The following is a 21,904-nucleotide window of genomic DNA, read 5'->3' as shown; positions in this document are numbered from 1 at the left end:
TATCCTCTTCTTTAACAACTCTAATTTATCCCCTTCTCTCCGTTCAAAAAGCAAATAGTCTTTGCAGAACCTTTACTACTTGTAGCCTAGTCTATTGCAATCTCCTTTCAAGTGTTCTTTCTGATTTGAGTCTCTTCCTACTATAATTCATCAGCTATTCAGCAGCCAAAGTGATATTCCTGAAGTGCAGGCCATTTTGTCCCTCCAATCAATAAATACTAGTACCTCCCTATTAGCTCCAGAATCAAATGTGAAACCTCCTCTTTAGCATTTAAATCCATTTACAATCTAGTTCCTTCCTGTGTTTTTCCAGTTTTTATTTTAGACTCCTCTGTATATTCTTTGATTCAACTATACCTAGTCAGGTTGTTACTCACTCTTTTTTTTTTTTTTTTCTTGTTCAGTTATTTTGAGTCATATCTGACTCTTCAAAATTCCATGTGTAGTTTTCTTGGCACAGGTGATGGAATGGTTTGGGCATTTCTTTTTCCAGCTCATTTTATAGATAAAGAAACTGAGGCAAATAGGGTTAAATGATTTACCCAGGATCACATAGCAACTAAGTGTCTGAGGTCAAATTTGAACCCAGGAATATGAGTCTTCCTGACTCTAGGCCTGGTACTCTATTCACTATAGCACCTAGCTGCCCCGGTTCCTCACATAGGATATTCTATCTTCCAGATCCATGATTTTCAGAATTTGATTAAATATCTAGCACACTCTCTTCCTTAACCTATGTTTTGTGGATTCCTTTAAGACTTTTCTCAAATCCTGACTTCTGTAGAAGCCTTTTCTTGTCACCACACCTCCCCACCTCTGAAACTACATTCAATTTATTCTGTATTTGCCTTGTATGTATGCATTTATTATTTTCATCATTTCTCAGGGAGCTCTGTTTTTTTTTTTTTTTACTTAATAGTATTTTTTTCTAATTATATATAGAGATAGTTTTCAGCATTCATCTTTGTAAAATTTTAAGCTCCATAATTTCCCTTCTCCTTCCTTCTCTCCCTTCTTTCCTTCCCTCTTCTTTTCCCAAGACAACAATAAATCTGATATAGGTCATACAGCTACCATAATGTTAAATATATTTCCTCATTAGTCTTGTGAAAGAACAAAAGAGAAAATATGAGAAAAAAATTTTAAAGTGAAATTATTATATTTTCATCTGCATTTTCATCTGTATTCCGACTCCATTTCTTTTTCGGAATATAGTCATCATTTCCCATCATGAGACCCTTGAAATTCTTGTAGATCATTGTATTACTGAGGAGAGCTGTTTAACATAGATGATCTTCACACAATATTGCTCTTACTGTATACAGTGTTCTCCTGGTCCGGCTCACTTCATTCAGCATCAGTTCATGTAAGTCTTTCCAGGTTTTTCTGAAATCTGCCTGCTCATCATTTTTATAGCACGACTTGTTCAGCTATTCTCCAGTTAATGGACATCCCCTCAATTTCCAATTTTTTTGCTACCACATAAAGAGCTCTTTTATTTTTGTACGTGGGGATCCTTTCTCCTTTCTTATGGTAACAGGATATACGTGGTTTTATAGCTCTTTGGAGGCATAGTTCCCAATTGCTCTCCAGAATGATTGGATAAATCTACAACTTTACAAAAATACATTTGTATTCCAATTTTCCCCATCTTATCCAACATTTATCATTTTCTTTCTGTCATCTTTGCCAATCTGATAGATATAAAGTGGTATAGGTGCTCTGTTTTTGCCTTTGTTAATTTCTCTAGTGCTTGGCACTAGAATGTCTAGTAAATACTTAGAGAATGATTGACCATCTTCTATGATTGAGGAGCTAATAAATAAGACCCTGGGAAAGAAACATTTTTAGGAAAAATAGATAATGGGCTGAGTTGCAGTCAAAAAATAAACCAGAGTGATTTGGGTTCAACCTAGATTTCTCCAAGATGTTAAAACCAAAGGGCAAGATTGAATGATGGAGATGTGGATCAGAACCACCAAAAGAGTAAGCACCATTCGCCAATTGATGGGCGAATTTCCAATTTCTCAATTTCCAATTCTTAGTTACAACAAAAAGAGTTGTTACAATTATGATTTTTTTTTTGTAAAGACAGATTTTTTTTTTCCTTTTAAAAACATCTTTGGGTTACAAATCTAGAAGCAATATTTCTGGGTCCAAGAATATGCTGAGTTTTATAGCCCTTTGGACATAGTTCCAAATTGCTCTCCAGAATGGTGGATCAGTTCACAACCCTTCAAATATTATACAAGCATTCCAATTTTCCCATGTCTCTTCCAACATTTATCACTTTTCTTTGTTGTCGCCTTAACCAGTCTTATAGGTGGTTCATACAGAGACTTGAAATAATGGACCAGAGCAGAATATAATATGCTTCAGCTGAAGTGTTTAAAGCAATAAAATTAAATTAAAAGTGACAATCGGGGAAAGTGCATTATACCATAGACAATGAAGTGATAAAAATTTTTATAGAGATTTTCTCTGATACAGGCTTCATCTCTCAAATATATATTGAATGTAGAACTGAATTGCATTTATAAAAATAAGAACCATTCCTCAATTGAAAAATGATTGAAGAATATCAGATATTTTTAGAAAAAATCAAAGCTGTCTATAGTCATTGGAAAAAATGTTCTGTTGATTAGAATGTACTATTAATTAGAAATTGGCAAAAAGCAATTGTGAAGTAGCACTTCACACCTACTAGAAATGACAAATTCTGAAAGGGATCAAGGGAAAAAGAATAGGTTCAGTAATGAATTGCTGTTGGAGTAGTAAACTGGTCTAATCACTGTGCCTAGAGGGTATAAAACTGCATATCCTGTGACCCAATCATACTAGTAGTAGTAAGGAGTGAAAGGAAGGAAGGAAGGAAGGAAGGAAAGAAAGAAGAAAAGAAGGGAGGGAGGGAGGAAAGGAGAGAGGGAGAAAAGGAAGCATACGTATAGAAATATAATAGGTCTTGTGGAAACAAAGAATTTGAAATCAGTAGCATGCTCATCACTTGCTAAAGGGCAGAATGAATTGTGGCATATGATTGATGGAGTATTATTTCACCAAAAGAAATGATGAAGAGCTGGCTTCAGGGGGGGAAAAAAACATAGGAAGATCCATATGAATTGATGTAAAGTGAAGTGAGAAGAACTAAGAGATACACAGTAATAACAGTATAGTAGTGATGATCAGCTATGAAAGATTTGGCTCCTTTCCTTAGTACAAAAATCCAATACAATTCCAAAAGATTCATGACAAAAAAAAAAAAAATGCTATCTACATCTAGGAAGAGAATTGATGAATTCTAAGTACAAATTGAAATATAATTTTCTTACTTTATTTTCTTTTATTCATTTTAAAGGTCATTTTTTGTTCTTATAGACAATAACTTTTTCTTTTCACTTTTTGTTCTCTTTTTTTGATTTTTAAATTTTCTAATTCTGCAATTGTAGATTATTATTTTTTGTGAGGTTTTGAAGTTGCATGTGCATATGATTAATTTTTAAATATCTCTTAAAGTATGTGTTTGGAGATATATTTCTTCAATAAGAACTGCTTTAGCCACATCCTTTAAATAGTGACAAGTCATATCTTTATTTTCTTTAGCACATTTATTTAATATTATTATGATTTGCATGTTGGCCATTCATTTTTAATGTAAAATTAGTTTGTCTTCAAATTTCTTTTGCTGATGTTTTCCCTATTAAATATAATTTTTGATAATTATAAAATATCTGCTTTCTATTCTGCCTTTTCAAATTTTTTGAGTTCATTATGTACTAGAATAACTCATGTTTTTAGAAGTCTAATGAAACATTAAAAAATAAGCATTTATCTTAGTCTCATTCAATAATTACATTAGGATTATTTCATATCTAAGATCTACAATCCAGCTTTTTCAACATTCCATTCAAATTACTTATTTAGTTCTTGTTTATCTTTCTGTTGATGCGTCTAAGTCTGAAAGAAGCATATTTAAGTCACCTAAAGTTATTATATGAATAAATAAGTCCCTTTGAAATTCAGATAGCTCTTCTTATATTTTGATGTTATAGCAGTGAGTTCATCTATATTATTTATATTGTTTCATAGTGTATATTCCTTCTAATATCTTTAAATATTGATTGCTTTCTATGAAATAAAAACAGCCACATTTTCATATTTTCAGTTGGTGTTATATCTAAATATAGATCTGAACATAGAACTAGCCTTGTGTATTTTTGTTTTAAGTGTGTTTTTTTTATGAAGAAAATTGTCAGTTTTTTTTTTTCTTAATCCATTCTGTAACTCTCTTCCCATTTGTGGTTAAGTTTACTAATAACTTTTAACTCTAATTTTAAAGTGAGTTCTTCTCTTTTATAAGATTTTAATATAAATTTTAATTAAATTATTATTTATTTAAATATTTAATTAAATTTAATATTATTACATTTCCTGTGTCTAAAATCATATAATTCAAGAAGCTATCCCACTCAGGTACATTTTTCTCACCCCTGAGAGTCCTCATTATTACATATCTTGCCCCAGATTTTTGTATTATCAGCACTCAGCAAATGCAATTTATCTTTTTTTTTTCTTGAACTAATCTCTTACCTTATTGAATCCTTCTTTCCTTCCCCTCATCTATGGTGTTCTCTTCTTTTATATAATTTAATTGTTCTCTCTGGAGCTTCCTTCAAAATAGCCCGGTAAGCTTTCCTTGGTTCCGAGAGCTCTCATTGCTAGTCTTTTGCCTCTGCCAGCTTCTGCCTCTAGCTCAACTCCGATTCATGGCTTCTTAATTTTCCAACTCATGGCTTCTTAATTTCCAACTGACACTCCCCTCTCAGTCTTTTCTATGGAACTCTCTTGACTGAGCTCATCTGTTTTTATACTCTTTTAGAGGTGTAAACTCAAAGGTTGACTCCTCCTCTGAGAGTGGAATTATGGGAGGTGTGAATTTGGATATCTCATACTGAACTCTGAAATCTCCCAAACATGTGAACTAATATGTGAACTCTCAAAGGTGTTAACTTCAGTATTGTTTCTATCAATAGTAGTGACTTAACACCTTGTAAGGATTTGCTCTAATGTGTGAACCAGTAAGCATTGTATCAATTCCATTGAGTTAACACTAGGATTCTAACACTCACCCATCCTTATCCCTTGCCAATATCCTTATGCCCATCTTGTAGTAGGGAATCATTAACTCTTTATATTTCTATTTTATTCTTTTTTGGATTTATTTACCTTTTCTCTTTTTTCTATTGCACTGGCATCTTAAAGTCAGTATAATGAGAGTTTTACCTAAAGAAATTACTAGTCTGATGATATGTTGGACACATGACAATGTTTTTTTTGTTCTGTTTTATTTCCCTTTTTAAATTCTATTTTTTAAAATAAAATATATCAAAAACTAGAAAGAACAGGTCATAATTCAGAGGGTATAATTTAATAACTTGATATATTAAGAAAAATATAGAAGTTGAATTTTTAAAAACTATTATTATAATCCATTGACTTTGTTAAATATATCCTTTCCTCTATAATTAGTCTTGATTTTGCAGAGCAATATCCTTAGGTGAAATTCATCTTTATTTGCTTTTTGAACTACTATACACTTTCCCTTTATTTATCACTTTTGGTAGTTAGAACTGATATCCCTTGAAAAATGAGTTGTCTCCTCCTGACCATTTATATTATTCTTTTCCCATTTTATCCAACAGCTCTGGAGATTATCAAATACATTTCTTAATAAGTTAAAACTGGGATTCTTTAGGATTCTTGTCGCATGAAATCTATTAATATGTATTTCACTCTGTTATTCCGATAACTTTGTTTATATTCTGTAAATATTCATGAAAATATGTTATTTTGGATTTCTGTTGCATTGAATTTTGGGGAATCCCAAAATTCCTAGATTATAGTATTGCCATGCCCTATCTTCGTGGTCAGTTACTTTGGTTTCAAGAACACTCATATTTCCCCTCTTCCCTTGATTTGTTGTCTTTTGATTTTGTTGTGATATTTATAATTACAGCATGTATTTGGGGGTTCTATCTCTTCAATTTTTAGAGTAAATATAATGAGATTAGATTTTAAGATTGCCCAAAATATTCTGGACAACATAAACTATGTGTTTCTCTGCCTCCCTATCCAAGACACAATTTTAGAGTTGGAAGAGCCCCATAAGGTTATATAACCCCAATATCTTCGTTTTACAGATGAAAAAAAGAAAACTAAGAAAGGTTAAATTATTTGTGGAGTATTATCTATAGTAAAGATATGGTGTTTGAACTTAGGTCAACTGATTTATTATGTGTCTCCTTCACACTGTTGCTATTGTTATTAATGATGATGATATTCAAATTTAGAAAGCAATCATTTGGTCTGATATTAAGGTTTACAAATGTTTTACAGATATCTCATTTTCTTTTCACAACAATGCTAGAAAATCACTGCTATTATTATTGTCATTTGACAAATGAGGAAACTGATGCAAGCTTAAGTAATTTCCCCAGTGTTACTTAGCAAGTGTCTAACACCTGATTTGAACTCTTGTCTTCCTAGCTCTCATTCTAGCTCAACCACTTTATAAAATTTCATCTATTTTAAAATCTAGAATTGTATAATCATATAACAAATATCATTATGTTATTATATATCAGATATAATATATAAATTATAAGAATAGATTGCTTAGTCTATTATTTGCCTAAGCAACTGTCCACAAACTATTAAACATATAAGAATAATTATAGGATAATGAATTATCCTACAAATATTTGTCTCTGAGCTCTATCCAACTTGATGAAAACTACATCATGATAATAACAACAGCAATAATAAACCTAGCTTTTATTTAGTTCTTTCAATTTAGCAAAACTTACAAATTGTACTATCTCATTTAACTGTCAAAAGAACCAATCTAAGAGATAAGTGATACATATTTAATTTTCCTTATTTATTTAAAAAAAAATGAAGAAATTTCTACAGTAAGAGGTGAAGTAACTTTCCATCAGCCATATGGCTATTGTAATTGTCTTAAGTAGAATTCAAATCAAGTTCTTCTTGATTCTGAGTTGATGCTATTTGTTCTATTTATTCTGCCACTGAATCATAGATAGTTTCGTATTTTTCCACCATGCTTTTATACTGTATTGGCTCTATCAGATTGCAAGCTCCATGGAGAAAGGCTAATTCTACTTTGTTTTCCATACTATTTCAAATAGTACTGGATAGAATTTTATCCATTCTTGTTCATTCAAATCAATCTAAATCATTTAGTCAGTAAAAATTAAAGTTTCAACTATGTATCTACTAAGCCCTGTAGTAAGTGTTGAGGATACGTTGAAAAGCAAAAGACAATCCTTGGGAGATAACATATAAGCAATTATGTAGAACCAAACTGTGAATAAGATTAATTAGAATGACAAGAGGGAACATAGTAGAATTAAGGAAGATTGAGGAAGTCTTTCTATCGAAGGTGGGGTTTTATCTGGGACCAGAAAGGATCCAAACAATCCAGGAAAAAGTTATGAGGAGAGAGAAAATTCCAGACATGAGGGAAGGGGCATGGGAAAAATGACTAGGGTCATTTTGGCCTGTCTTCTTTGAGTAGCAGTAGGGAGGCATGCCATTGGATCACAGACTACATAGTGGGAATGGGGTAATAGATGTCAATCATCTATCCCAGTAACTTCCCAGAAGGCATTGGGCCCCTGACCTTGATTATCCTAAGGAAGAGACTTGAGTCTACAATATCCACAGCCAGACAAATGATGTCAGCCTTATAAATAGAAGCTAATAGCAAAGATTAGAGATGATTGAGTGGTTGCACTCTTTAAAAGGACAAAACTGAGGGAAACACATCATTTTGTTTGATTCATGCATTATTTTATATGATTAAACTATCTATACAGGGGCCATGTATTTGTATATGCCTAAGTGTAAAAATGGAAATGAAATGAGACTGAGTTCATTAAGTCTGTACCATATTGTGATCTATCATGTGAAACTGGGCTTTCTTTGGAAGGCTGTGAAATTTAATCTGCCGGTTTTTAGGAAATTATTCTTTTGTAGACTCACAAGCACCCATTTAGGTCACAATAACAACAAAACACGAAGCAAGGACTCCCACCCTAGGGAATCTGAGCAGGTTAGGATTATTGGATTTTAAAACATGCAACTTTTCTGCAAGGGACTTGAGGGAGAAACTATGATGAATAAATGCCCTCCTTAATGGCAGTATTCCCTCTGGATGTATGCTGTTACCCACCAATATCTCCTCATCCTCTGCAATCTTTACCCACATTCCCCCATGATTCTTTTGTAGATAAGCCATTCAAAATGTAGAAGACTCTCCCTTGGGTTTTATTACAGGCAATGAATAAGCCTAGGGTCATATTTACTGTCAAAGACTAACGTAAGGGATTTCTGTTGTTATTCTAATGTTTATCTAAATGTTATCTAAAATTATCTAAATGAAGATTCATTCTTCAGGGCACTAAAGGATTAAAGCTCTTCTGTAGTAGGAACACCTTTCACATTGTTGTAGTATCTAATTCTGTGCAACATGTATACTGCAGTTCTTATAACCCAATAATGTCTAAAAAGCTGTCCTTCAAGCCCTGCTTCATTTCTGACTTTTGACTCATATTGACTATGTATTTTTTAGCCTCTCAGTAAGAAACCTCTTAAAATTATAAAATATGAAAATAGTTGTAATAAACTTATATAAGTTATCTTATCTGTTCTGTGATCTTGAGCAAATCGCTTCCTTCTTCGTGTTCTCAACTCTAAAATGCTAATACCTTTCTCATAGGAATCATAGATCTGTAACTGGAAGGGACCTGGAAGACCAGATGGTCCAAACCCTTTATCTTTCCTTTAAGAAAGTGAAGCTCAGGAAGATTGAAAAACTTGACCAAGGTCACCCAGTTAATAAATATCAGAGATTAGTAAATATCAAAGGTTGGTAAATACCAGTTAGTAAATACTTGAACTCAGACCCTCTAAATCCAGAGTTAGTGTACTTTCCATTGAACCATTTCACAAAATGAATGGAAGATATTCAAAGTTACAAAAATAAATCCCTCCAAAAATGGCTCATCATCCTCACCAGAAATGAAATCACAAGTCTGGGCCAAAAAAAGAAAACAATAAAAGAGTTTATTCTGTACTATTATTTCTGTATCACTGAGAAGGAAATCTTGGGATTTTCTGACATCTTGAGATGTTTTTAGAAGTATTACAGTTTAGGTCATATTTCAGCTTCTGCTTGATTTTCTTCAAGAATGTTATTTTTTTCAATTACATGTAAAAATCATTTTGACATTTGTTTTTTTTTTTTTAACATAATTGTTGAGTTCCAAATTCTTTTCCACCCTCATCTCCCTCCTGCTTGATAAAGCAAGCATTTTAATATAGATTATACATGTACAGTCATGTAAAACATATTTCCATATTACCCATGTTGTAAAAGAAAGCATGGACAAAAAGCCCAGGAAAAATAAAGAAAATTTTCTTCTTTATTTTAGCTACTTTCTCTGTTGTTTTGTTCATCACAAACAGGCCTTTTTCCATTTTTAAAATTACCATATTTTATTTTGACACAGCAGATAGTGCTTAATGAAAATATAGTTACTCTTCCTCAGCCCCAACCCCATAATCAAAAAAAAAAAAAAAAAAAAAAAGTAGAAGAAGAAGAAGAAAAGAAAAGGAAAAAAAAAGCCTTAAAATGCCTAATAAAATGATTATGGATGATCATACAAGTCACTTTCCAGTTTGGGCTTAGGTTTTTATATTTTTTAGGTTAAATATATGCAATCCTTTTAAACATATTTCCACATTTGTCATCCTTACAAGAAAAAGCAGCCCAAAAAGGAAAAAAAATATTTGAGAAAGGAAAACCAAGCAAACAAAGAAACAAACAAAAAAGGTCAAAATACACTACTTTGATCTATATTCACTTTCCATAGTAGTCTCTGGATGTGGATGACATTTTCTATCCAAAGTCTTTTGGAATTATCTTGAATCATTCATTGCTGAGAAGAACCAGGCTTAATTTGGTAGAAGAAATACATACACACATAGAGAGAGATATTTACACATATATAAAATATTTATTCTTATATAATTTTAAACATGGTAATATGGGGGCTTTTAGCATTGATTTCACTGACATTATTATACTTATGATCATATTTTTATTTTGGTACTTTTTTCTTCACTATGAATCAGTTCATAGGAGTCTCTTTGTGTCTTTCTGTCTCTATTTCTCTTTATCTCTCTTGGATTTTTATTTTGATCATATATGCATGCCATGTGACTGTTGACATTAATATATCTTACGATTATATTTTTATGTTGGTCTTTTTTTTCTCCATGGTGGATCAGTTCATAGGAGTCTCTCTGTATCTCTCTTTGTCTCTGTCTCTCTATTTCTCTTTGTCTCTTTATCTCTCTTGGATTCTTCACATGGTCATATATGCCATGGTACTATTTAGATCTCAATTAATGAATAATGAATCTCATTAAATATTTGCATTACTTAAATTCATACTGAATATATCTATTAAATTAGAAACAATTTTATTTTATATAATTATAGTTTCTAAGAGTACACATTTAAGTACATAATACAATATATAAGTACATAACACTATACATAGTCCCCATAGTCCCCAAGTACTGCATATGTATTTTGTTTCTAGATTTTTTTTCCTATTTTAATAGTATTACTATATAGGAAGGAGTGGGGAGACAGAACCAAAGAGAAAAGATAGATAGATACATAGATAGATAGATAGATAGGTAGGTAGACAAATAGATAGATAGATAGAGGAAATGGCTTTTAATATCATAGATTTGAATAAATTCCCTATACATTTTTTATGTTAAACTTTTGTTAGAGAATTTAACACAAACTTATTTTTCTTGTTGAATTTGATTATGCAAAAACTTTAATTTTATGTAATCAAAATTGTCTCTTATTTTTATGATTTCTTTTAACCTGTGTCTAGTAATAACTTCTGTTATACAAAACTGTGAATGATACAAACTTTTATTCTTTAAATTCCATGGCCTGATTTTAAATATATTGATTATCCATTTTTGGAATTTATTGTATTATATGTTTTAAAACATTCTTCTCCCTTTGCTTTTCATGACATTCTTTTCTAATATTTTCAGCAGTTCTTATCTTTTCCCCATGATAGTACTTGGCTTTGTGACTTATCAAACATTACATTTCCATATGTTTGGTTCTAATTTATTTGATTATTTCATGCTCAAACATTTAATTAGCTACTACTGTGTGCATTGCTAAAAAAATTAAATTATCTTTGCTATATTGCCATTGTTACCACACATATTTAACCTGTAGCCCACTGAAACTACTCATCTTTTGTTGTTGTTTTGTCATTTTTCAATCCTATCTGACTATGAATCTTTAGTTATTTTCTTGGGGAAAAATACTAGCAGGAACTGCCACTTCCTTCTTCTCATTTTATAGATGAGGAAACTGAGATAAACAGGGTTAAGTGCTTTGCCCAGGGTCACACAGAGAATAAATGTTAGTTATTTACTTTTCTCTGGTCTTAGATTTCCTCCTCTGTAAAATGAGGGGGTTGTGCTCCATGTCCTCTGATGTCTCTTCCAGCTCTGCCATTCTGTGATTCATCATCACTACATTGAAGTCTTTTGAGGATTTGTCCCCAGAGCCTGCTGTTTCCATTAAGTCCTCTTTTCAGAACTACTAAACATCAGAGTCAATTAGTGATTCAGTTGGTGCATGACTACACAAAGGATCTGTGATTTTTGAGTGTGGCAAAATCTTGATATTGAAGCCTCCTTTATCTATCGATTGGAATCTGCCCGTGACTCAGTAGAGAAGTCCTAGAGAATGAGTTGCCTGAGACACAGAGGGGCTGAATGATTTGCCCAGGATTTCACCATAAATATAAACATGGAGATAGGGACTCAGGTATTCCTAGCTCCAAGCCAGGACTCCAAAATTTTACCACATGATTTTTCCATCAAAACTCTGTCCAAAAGTCACCTTCTAAAGGAAGACTTTTGTCATTATACCTAAATGAGTAAAAGCTAGCATTCATCATCATAAAGATTTACATAGCACTTATTATTTGCCAAGCACTGGCTAAGCACTTTACATTTGTTAACCCATTTGATCCTCAAAATGACCCTAGAAAGTATTAATACTATCTCCTTTTTATTGTTGAGGAAATTGAAGCAAAGAAAGGAATAGTGACTTCCTCTGGATTATATATTTAGAGTCTAAAACCAGATTTCCAGATTTCAAATCAACATCCCTGAGTCCACTGAGCTCTTAGATGTTGACACCTTTTTCCCCCGAATCACCTTTTATCTATTTCACATATAGCTATATATATTTACTTGTAATATAAGTTCCTTGAGGGTGGGGATTGTATTACTTCTTTTTCTGTATCCCCAGAACCTAGCACAGTCCATGATACACAGCATGCTTTTTGATTAATTACTCTATATATGAGGTAACAATGATATGAATGAATTTCCTTGTGGCCAATGGACTATAGGAATAACACTGTTGAAATTTCTGGACAAGCTGAAAAATGAGAAAATTGATACACTGAATATTGATGTTAATATAGTATTGATAAAATAGGAAGAAAGATCACCAACCCCTAAAACAGTTTAAAGATAAGCCAATAAAATAAATTATAGTCAGTCAGTAGACATTTTTTACAGAACTGCTATTTAAGACACTGCTTTCTTTGAACAGGTTTTCTTCTAGAGAAAAGCCTCCATTATTTGTGAAAGATCTAAAAGTTGTCTAAAGAATCAACAGTGCTGACTAAAATGATTGGTGTGAAAATATTAATACCTGCCACTTTATAGTACCTTAAAATTTATAAATCATTTCACATGTTATCTAAGTTAAGGCACTCAGTGATCTTGTGAAGTAGGTTGTAGTTAATCTTTCTCTCTCCCATCTGATAGATAGGGCAATTGAGACTCATGGAAGTTATGACTTAACCATGATGCTCACAGCTCACGAGGCAATGTATATAGGTCATCTTCACACTAACAGTCTAGTCCACTGAATTTCTTTTGTCTTAATATAGCTGGCATATACATCTTATTTTGAGCTTTGCAAAATGCTTTATATTATCTCAGTTTGGTTTTTCAAAACAACTCTATTAAGTAGGTACTATTATTATCTCCATTTTATAGGATTATAATTAGGAGATTCAGTGGAATAATAAATACTGGGTCTGAATTAATGAAGTCTTGAGATCAAATATGGCGTCAGCCACTTGCTACTTTATGCATGTGAACAACTCACTTGACCACTGTCCTCCTCATTTTCCTCAATTGCAAAATAAGGCAAGTAATAGTACCTGCATTTCTGAGGTGGTGTGAAGATCAGATGAATTAATATTTGTAAAATAATTAACATAAAATTTAGTCCTTAGTAGATGCTTAATACTTTTCTTTTTAATTCTTTCCTACTTACTCTTTTCTCTCTTCCTCTATTGCTCCTTCATTCTCTTCCTTCCTCCCCTTTTCCCTTCCTTTCTTCATCTGCTTCTCCTTCTCTCCATTCATTGATTCCTTCTTTTTTTTCTTCTTCTTCCTTTCTAATAGATGAGAAAATTTAGGTTAAAACTATAAATAACTTTCTCATTATAAGAATCTGAAACAGGATTTAAAATGAAATCTTTTGGATCCCAAGTCCTATACTCTAATAGACATGATAGATTTCAAAAGGGGATATTTTCAGAAAATCTTGTTTTTCCCAAATTCCCTACTCTACCTTCTTAATCCCTTCAGTTGTCATTATAAAAGACTGGTTTTGGCACACCCCCTTCAAAATACTGCCTTCTAAACATATTTTACTAAATACTTGCTTGAAACTAAAGGGAATTGCTCAGAACATTTAATTTTATGTTTCTGATTTATTTACTTGACACTCAGCAAAAATAAAAATTATTGACATTTGAGAGCACTTTATCCCTTTCATAAACCCATTCAAATCATCCAACTTACATTGTGGGAATACAATAGGTATAGTCAGCAAAACTTAAACTTCATAAAGTCTCAAGTTTGCTTACAAACTAAAAACCATTAGACCCACATAGATTTGCCATAATACTGTCATGTATTTGGAACTGAAAAGGACTTTCTAAGGAGCTCATCTAGCCCAAACCACTCAATTGACTGATATGGAAAATGAGAGCCAGAGAAATGAAATGACTTGTCCATGATGGAGCAGGTCATTGGTGGATGTGCTGAGATTTGAACACAGATTCTCTAATACCAAATCCAATACTATTTATATCATATGCTGTGCTAACTATTCAAACTAACTTTGTGAGCTTTTATTAAAGATGGAAGATTGCCATCCACAACTATTCTAAAAGACTTATGATGAAAAATCCTATCCATACCCAGAGAAGGAAATGATTGAGTCTGAATACAGATCAAAGCATTCTCTATTTCTTTCTTTATTTTTAATTTAATTTTTCTTGAGGGCTTTATTTTCATTAGGGTGGGAGATCTATGTTTTCTTTCACATCTTGACTTTTATGGAAATGTTTTACACAACTTCACATGTGGTTTGTTAATTGTGGGTGGGGATAAGGAGAGAAACTAGAACTCAAATATCTTAAAGATAAATGAAAAAAAATTGTTTTGAATATAATTAGAGAAAAATGTTAAATAAAACATAAAATAAAAAAATTAAAATGATGGAAGATTCCTAAGTGTATTTTTAGTAGAAATATCAGTGACAAGACTTGGGGGAAAAGAATGGGATGTTATTGGTAATGAAAATGCAACTCTATTAGGATGATGTTCTACAAGATCTCTTAGGCTCTTGATCTTCTCTTCTCCCCCAGGCCCTATGTGACCCTTTCCCTACATCAGTTTTCATACTGAGACTTTTTCAGTTTGAATCCAGAAGCGTGGGAGGTCTGCTTTTTCTTGAGTCTTTCCTAGAGACTGACACCCCTGATCCATGTACTCCTAGAATTCATTCAGAAGAAATTCTACCATCACCAGGTTCTTGTCATTGAAAAGAAATGACTCCTATCATTTCATTTCCAAAAGGATACTGTTCCACATACTCAGGGAATGGGTTCCTTCCTTCCTTCCAATGATCAAAGTATTCAGGAAAAACAGTTTATGCCCTTCCAATTCTAAAACATCCATAAAAATGACTTTTCTTATTGTCTTCTGACTTTTCCTTAAATAGCTTAAATAGCTGGCAGTTCATGATGAGAATGCAAGCTTCCTGAAGGCAGGAACTCTTCCATTTTTGTTTTGGTAACAGAAATAGTGTCCAATATGTTAAGGACACTTGATAAGTCCTTGTTGAATTAAATGTAATATTTTACACAAAATCATTTTTTAAAAATTTGCCTGTTATGACCCTTCACTAAAAGTATGCTGCCACCATGTGGCAGTTAGATGCCATCTTCTACTGAGACCTATCCATGAGATTTTCCCAGAGTTCCAAAGTGTAGGACTCTTCTTGAACCCATTCAGATCTATAATCATATATTTCTTTTCTTTTGATGTTAAAAAATGCAATTATAGTATACTTAACAAACATCCAAGTGGTTAATTCTTTTGAGAAATTAAAAATTTCTTAGAATACAAGCCTTTAAAATTGACAGAGAAACCTTATTTTGGCATCAAAATCAAGGAGGTAGCTAGATGGTGATGGATGAGAGTTTTGAACCTGAAGTCAGAAAGAACTTGAGTTCAAATTTACCTTTAGATATTTCTTAATTATGTGAGCTTGATAGTCACTTAATTACTGTCTCAATTTCTTTATCTGTAAAATAAAGATAATAATTGCATTACTTCCCAGGGTTGTTGTGAGAATTAAAGTGCTACATGAAAGCTAACCTTAATTTATTCATTAGTTAGTCATTAATTACTTTATTAATAATGTTATTATAATCATTATTGTTGTTAATAAAATTCTCCATGACAACTGATTGTTTTTTTCAATCCAAGGAGTATGTAGGAGAGCCTACTTAAATGTTTTTCTTCCTTCTTGTTTTTTATCTTAAGATTCCAGCTTCTGCAATGAGTTGCCATTTTCCTGGGGTGGGTAGGAAAGAGCTTGGCAAGAGAAGCACAAATTCTACCCCTTACCTGATTCTTTTCTCTTTTTATGATTGTATAAAAGTATTCCAGTACCATTCTTTGGTGGCTTAATCTTCTTATAGTAATAGGTCAATCAGGACCAATCCTAGATTTATGATCAAAAGAATGAAAAACAAAGTATTCTTCAATTTGGGATTGAAGGGTGCCTCAAGTAGTCCACAGATGAATTCTGGGTGGAGTGTAATTAATTTGTTAATTAATTCAGGTGGGGAAATTATATTATTACTTTTGATTTTTTTGTAATCCTGTATATTTTATAATTAAAATATTATTCTAAAAACAGGTTACTAGGTTACACTAGACTGCCAGAGGGTTTCATGACACACAACAAACATCAAAACTAAGAGCCTTGGGCTTAGTAGAATCTTTGAAAACAGGTACCTAAACCATGTGCATAAGGAGAAAAATCTGTTTTCTTTTGAAACAAGATTAAATGCCAGTAAAGAAACATTTCTTAAAAAGATGAGTTTTTCTGGGGATAGATGGGTGAGTGAGACAGACAGACAGATGGAGACAGGAAGGAAGGAAGAATGGAAGGAGGGGGAGAGAGATATTACTATGTAAAAGTTTGTGGTGTATCATTTTGTTAAGCATTAGGGGTTCAAATCTAAGCAAGCAAGATCGTTTCTGCAGTCATGGAGTTTATATCCTAATCGGGAAGAGGACACATAAAGAAGAACTGAAAAGGGAGGGGGAAAGGAGAGAGAAAAGGGAATTCCAGAGTAGCAACATGAAATGGAAATGACCTAGAAGCACAAAGTAGTTCTATTTCTGGGAAAGAAATGGCCTATTGGAGCCCAGCATGGTTCCAAAGGCAGAATCCAATGCTCCAATAAGGAAGATGCTGAGGTGATGGCTAGAATGGAGATGAGATGGCATAGCAGCAGCCAGGAAGTACAATCTGATTCTGCTGGTCACTGAAATGCTATCGAAATACAGCACTGCAACCAAGGATTTCTAGTCTAAGTATTTACTTTTTTGCCTCTGGTCATAGAAACCGCTCTCCTAGCGTAGAAATGATGAAATAAACTAGCCTTTCAACTTGGGGATCATAACCAGGCATGAAAATATGATTGGAATGAAAAATCTAGATGAAAGTAGGAGAAAGGTTGACAAGTGAGAGCCCGTTAAAGAGGCTGAAAACCAGGAGCCCTAGGTTGGAATCCTGACCGCCACTTATTAGATTTGTGACCTTGAGCAACTGACTTAAATGCTCCAAGCCTCAGTTTGCTCACTTGTGCTTAGAGGTCCCTAGAGTCGTTGTGATGTCCCTTCCAGCTTATGAGTCTATGACCAAAAGCATTTAATCAAGTGTTTCTACATGAAAGGAAGCTTTAACTAGCTAATCAATCAACACATATCTATAGAGAATCAATACTACATGCTATGCTAGGCAATGGAGATACAGATACAAAAAGGGACAGTATCTGTCCTCAAGGAGCTTGCTTTCTGTCAAGACTAATATAAAACTTAGCATATGTTCATGCCTTTGTGTGTGTGAAAAGGGCAACACATGAGCAGTGACAAACCTTCTTTCCCTGATTCCTGAAATCATCTATATTTGATAATCAGCTAGTAATAAAATTCTTTATTAAGATAAGACAAAGGTGAGACCTACTATATACCAGGAATACTAGAAATCTCAGATAAGAATATAAAATGGCAGAATCAACTATATATTGAAATCAATAACTAATGCCACAAATGATGATGTCCAAGTTACTTTTTTATTAGCTCTCATTGATGAAATAGGAGCAATGATTCTTATGCTATTAATCACTGTTATTTTATATATAAAATCAGAACTTGAATTAGGTGGCCCAATAGGACTATTCTGGGTCGACCTTTTCTGTGCTTCTGGGAACTAAAATGTTCTGTATCAAGTGACTGGGTGGTAGAGTGGATAGAATGCATGAATGACATGGAATCAGAGAGAATCATGTTCAAATCCTGCCTAAGGAACTTATTTGCTTTATGATTCTAAGCAATTCATTTTTCTTTGCAGTTCAATTTCTTCATCTGTAAAATAGGGTAATAGCACAGACCTCAGGGTTGTTATGGGGATCAGATAACTTAGGTAGGTCAATAAATGCTTGATGCTTTTTTTTTTCTTACAATAATTATAGGTGATCTCGACTGGTGATCTGGAGATCAATCCTTGGGTTGAGATGTGGTCTGAATTTACTAAGCAAACTTTAGATCTGTATTAGATTGTTCTATGGCCATGAAAATAGCTGAAGTAACTATCTAGCCTTCTCTGGAAATTCTAATCTCCCCTAGAAATTATGGGATTGGCATTTCAGTCATGAAGTATGAAGTAATCTCCAGGCCTTAATCTTACTTGAGTAAACTAATAACTATGATTTTCAGGGCCTGCATTTTCCAATCCTGAAACAGATTTGGAAGGCATAGTTTGCAAATCTTTTCGTTACGTTGCTGCATACACTGCTCCTTCCTCCTCCAATAGATTTCCTCTCAATGTATACATTTACTTGAAATAATTTACTGCTAGCAAAAGATCACATGTGTAAATGAAAAATACAGTATATGGGTCTAGATAGATGGATAGTTGAAGACATCTTTATGTTTTGCAGTAGAGGGAAGTTGCTCTAAAGGGTCTCCCCTACATTTTTCTTCTTCCCACTAACAACAAAGCAAAAATGAACTTTTGAACGTGATCCATTTTGTGGTTTCTATGCTGCTATTTTTAATCCAAGTCTAGGATAATATATGGTACAAAGAGTAACGTACTTGACTTCAGAGACACTGGGTTCAAATCTTCCTCTCCTATTTTTTAACTGAGACAGATTGCTTTATGTTATTTCTTTGAGTCTTGCTTTCAACACTTGTAAGGTCAGGATAATATTTATTGGTACTTGCATTGTCAGACATGTATTCTGTAAAGGTGAAGCAGTTTGTGGTAGTTATTGGGTTTTAATAATTCTGAATTAATATTACAATATAAAATAATAGTATAACAATATTATAATTGAGCTATATGTTTATTTTTATAATAGTTTAATATATAATATATTGTGCTTTATAATAAAAAACTTATTGTGTATTAAACTAGTTTATAATTTGAGTTATAAATCTCAAAGCACCTGGAGTTGATCACAGTTCAAATCCAGCTTCAGGCACTTAATAGCTATACGGCCATGGCCTTGTTTTCTGTTTCCTCAGCTATAAAAAAAGAAATAATAAGAGAATGACAGAATTGTTGTGATGGTGAAAATGAAATAATATTTGAAAATTGCTTAGCACAACATCTGGCACATAGTAGGTATTACACAAACAAATTATTTATACATACACACACCATCATCATCATCATTATGATTTTCATTGTTTTAAACAAAGGGAATAACTTTTTAAAGTCACTTATGTTGTTTTGAGAAGTATTTATGTATTCATAGATAGGTGAATCATTATTTAGAGGGATCCTGGGAATATAATTGAATTATAGATTAGGGTGAAAAGGAACTTCAGAGAAAATCTACTCATTGAGTTTGCAGATAAACAAACTGATGCTAGAGAGGTGAAGAATTTTCAAAGAGTTACACAAGCCAAGGAGCATTTAAACCCAAGTCTTTTGGTTCCAAATGCATCATCCTTACGGATTATGACTTCGAATAGAAGGTTTTTGGCCAAGGGCAGTGATGTACATTATTCTATAATGACCTAAAGACCACTCATCTATGAAGAATCATCTTTTAAATCCAAATTACAAAAATACTTGTTAACTTAATGGGATGATATTGGGGAACAGAGAAACACAAACTATTCCTCTTTGAAACTGGGTTAGGACATACATACAAACCAAACCAAACAAATAAAATACATACAAAAACAAAAAGGTGCTTTTTAGAGCTTTTACATTTGTGTTATTTTGGGTTATTTTCATTTAGATAATAGTCTAGTTGTAAGACAGCCATTGAGTGAATAAGGATTGGTGTTCCAGTGAAGTTTAACCTCCTAATATCTCTCAGTTAATCATTTTTATTCAAATGGACTTGGCATTAAAAAACCGAGATTTGGAATCTTGCCTAAGAGACGAGCTGTGTGACTCTGGGCAAGAAAACTTCTCTGTGCCACAGTTTTCTCAACCCTAAAATGAATGAGCTGTATTCAGTGGTTCCTTACATCTCTAAATCCATGATCCTACAAAATGGAAAATAATCCCAATTGAAGTATAATCGGGAAGATGGCATGTCCTTTGCTAGGGCTACAAACACACGCCTACATGGAGTAGATGCATCAAATTGGCATGACGTTTGCAAACTCCAACTGACCCATTCTTTGTGCTTAATGAGTGTTGTTTTTCTACAGACAAAGCCAAAGGAAGAGGCAGAGCTGGGTCCCACTTTGACACAGCCCGGAGACGGAGCCGCGCGGTCCTTTATCATATCTCTGGACACCTGCAAAGAAGAGAAAAGAACAAATTGAAAATCAATAATGTAGGTGTTGAGCATACAAGGCAAAGTCTGTCGGGGGAATGTTTTATTTGTTTGAAGAAAAAATGTGCGGGCTGGTTGGTTATTGGCTTTGCTGAACTTTTGGGTTTCTGATTTCTTGTAAAGAATGAACTGGAAAAGGTCAGCAGTCATATGGTATATCTAGAAAAGCAGTTCCTGATGGCTGGTTATCGCTGTAAGGAGATTAGAATATTATAGCAACCCAGTTCATTTGAGGAGTGAGGCAGCTGTGGCTATGCTCTTTTGGCTCTGGTTTATAGTACAGGATAATACAAAGAGACACATTGTGCATGAATAATTGTTGTGGGCGTTTAAACCACAAATGTAGAATGAAATTTTTCAAAATTTCATTTTCATTCCATTCATTTTTCCCTTATCTAATTTTACTTAATGAATTTTGCCAGAGGGCCCATAACTAAATTGGAGTTGTTATTTTGTTAAATATTTTAAAAACTCTCTATTTTACAGAAAACACAGATGGAAATTTCATATTATAACCCGAGATTTGAAATACTATGTTGTCGTGTAGTTTATAAATCAATGTATTTTTGCTAAATTGAACCTAAATGATATTTAGGGAAACCTGATGTGTACTTCCAAAGAAACCCAGTAAATATATGTGTCTTCTGGAACAACCCATTGGTCTTTGTAATGCTTGTGATTCACCTTTTTTCCAACTTTCCACATTTCTTAACTTTATAACTGCTTTTTTTCCTTAAAGACAAAAAAGTGGAGAATCCTTATTATCTTTGTTTAGATGGAAAAAATTGGAAACCAAAATATTTAAAGACCTTTAGTATTTTGAATTTGGATTGCTAGATGATCATAACAGATTTGCAGTCTTCCATTTGGGGAAATTGTATTTAAACACTCAATTATTTTCACATTATACTGGAAAGACTAATAATCATTCGGGCAATTTGCAACAATTTGACTAGCAAAGATAAGAAATATTTTTAAAATGCTTATTGATTGAAAAATAAGTGTCAGTATTGTGATGGAACTTCAAACATAAAGTTATGTTTGGATTCATGTGGAGACAAGGAACAGCTGAGATATCTTTCTGCCTCTCCCCCCCAACTTCCTTTTGATCAAGAAATCTAGAGATCTTGGGAGCCAGCCACTGTATCAGATAATTATCTTGAAAAACTGAAAGAGTTTATTGGGGGCATATGTTAAAAACAAATTTCCATGTCTCCACATGTATCTTGGATTTTCCCACTTATAGGCAATGATACCAAAATCATATTGTATTCCTGTTTTCTAAGTGGTAC

General features: G+C 33.0%; 1 protein-coding gene across 1 annotated transcript in view; it reads left to right on the top strand.

Moving 5' to 3' along the window:
* Window positions 1–21,904, top strand: part of KCNH8 (potassium voltage-gated channel subfamily H member 8) — a 291,316-nt gene that overhangs the window by 78,945 nt on the left and 190,467 nt on the right. The window contains exon 4 of the mRNA XM_051962339.1: window positions 20,485–20,612. Coding sequence (XP_051818299.1) covers window positions 20,485–20,612 — 128 coding nt within the window. The remainder of the gene's footprint in view (window positions 1–20,484; window positions 20,613–21,904) is intronic.

This window comes from Antechinus flavipes, chromosome 5 (assembly GCF_016432865.1).
Source record: "Antechinus flavipes isolate AdamAnt ecotype Samford, QLD, Australia chromosome 5, AdamAnt_v2, whole genome shotgun sequence".
Lineage (NCBI taxonomy): Eukaryota > Metazoa > Chordata > Mammalia > Dasyuromorphia > Dasyuridae > Antechinus > Antechinus flavipes.
This window is presented reverse-complemented; position numbering and strand designations above follow the sequence as displayed.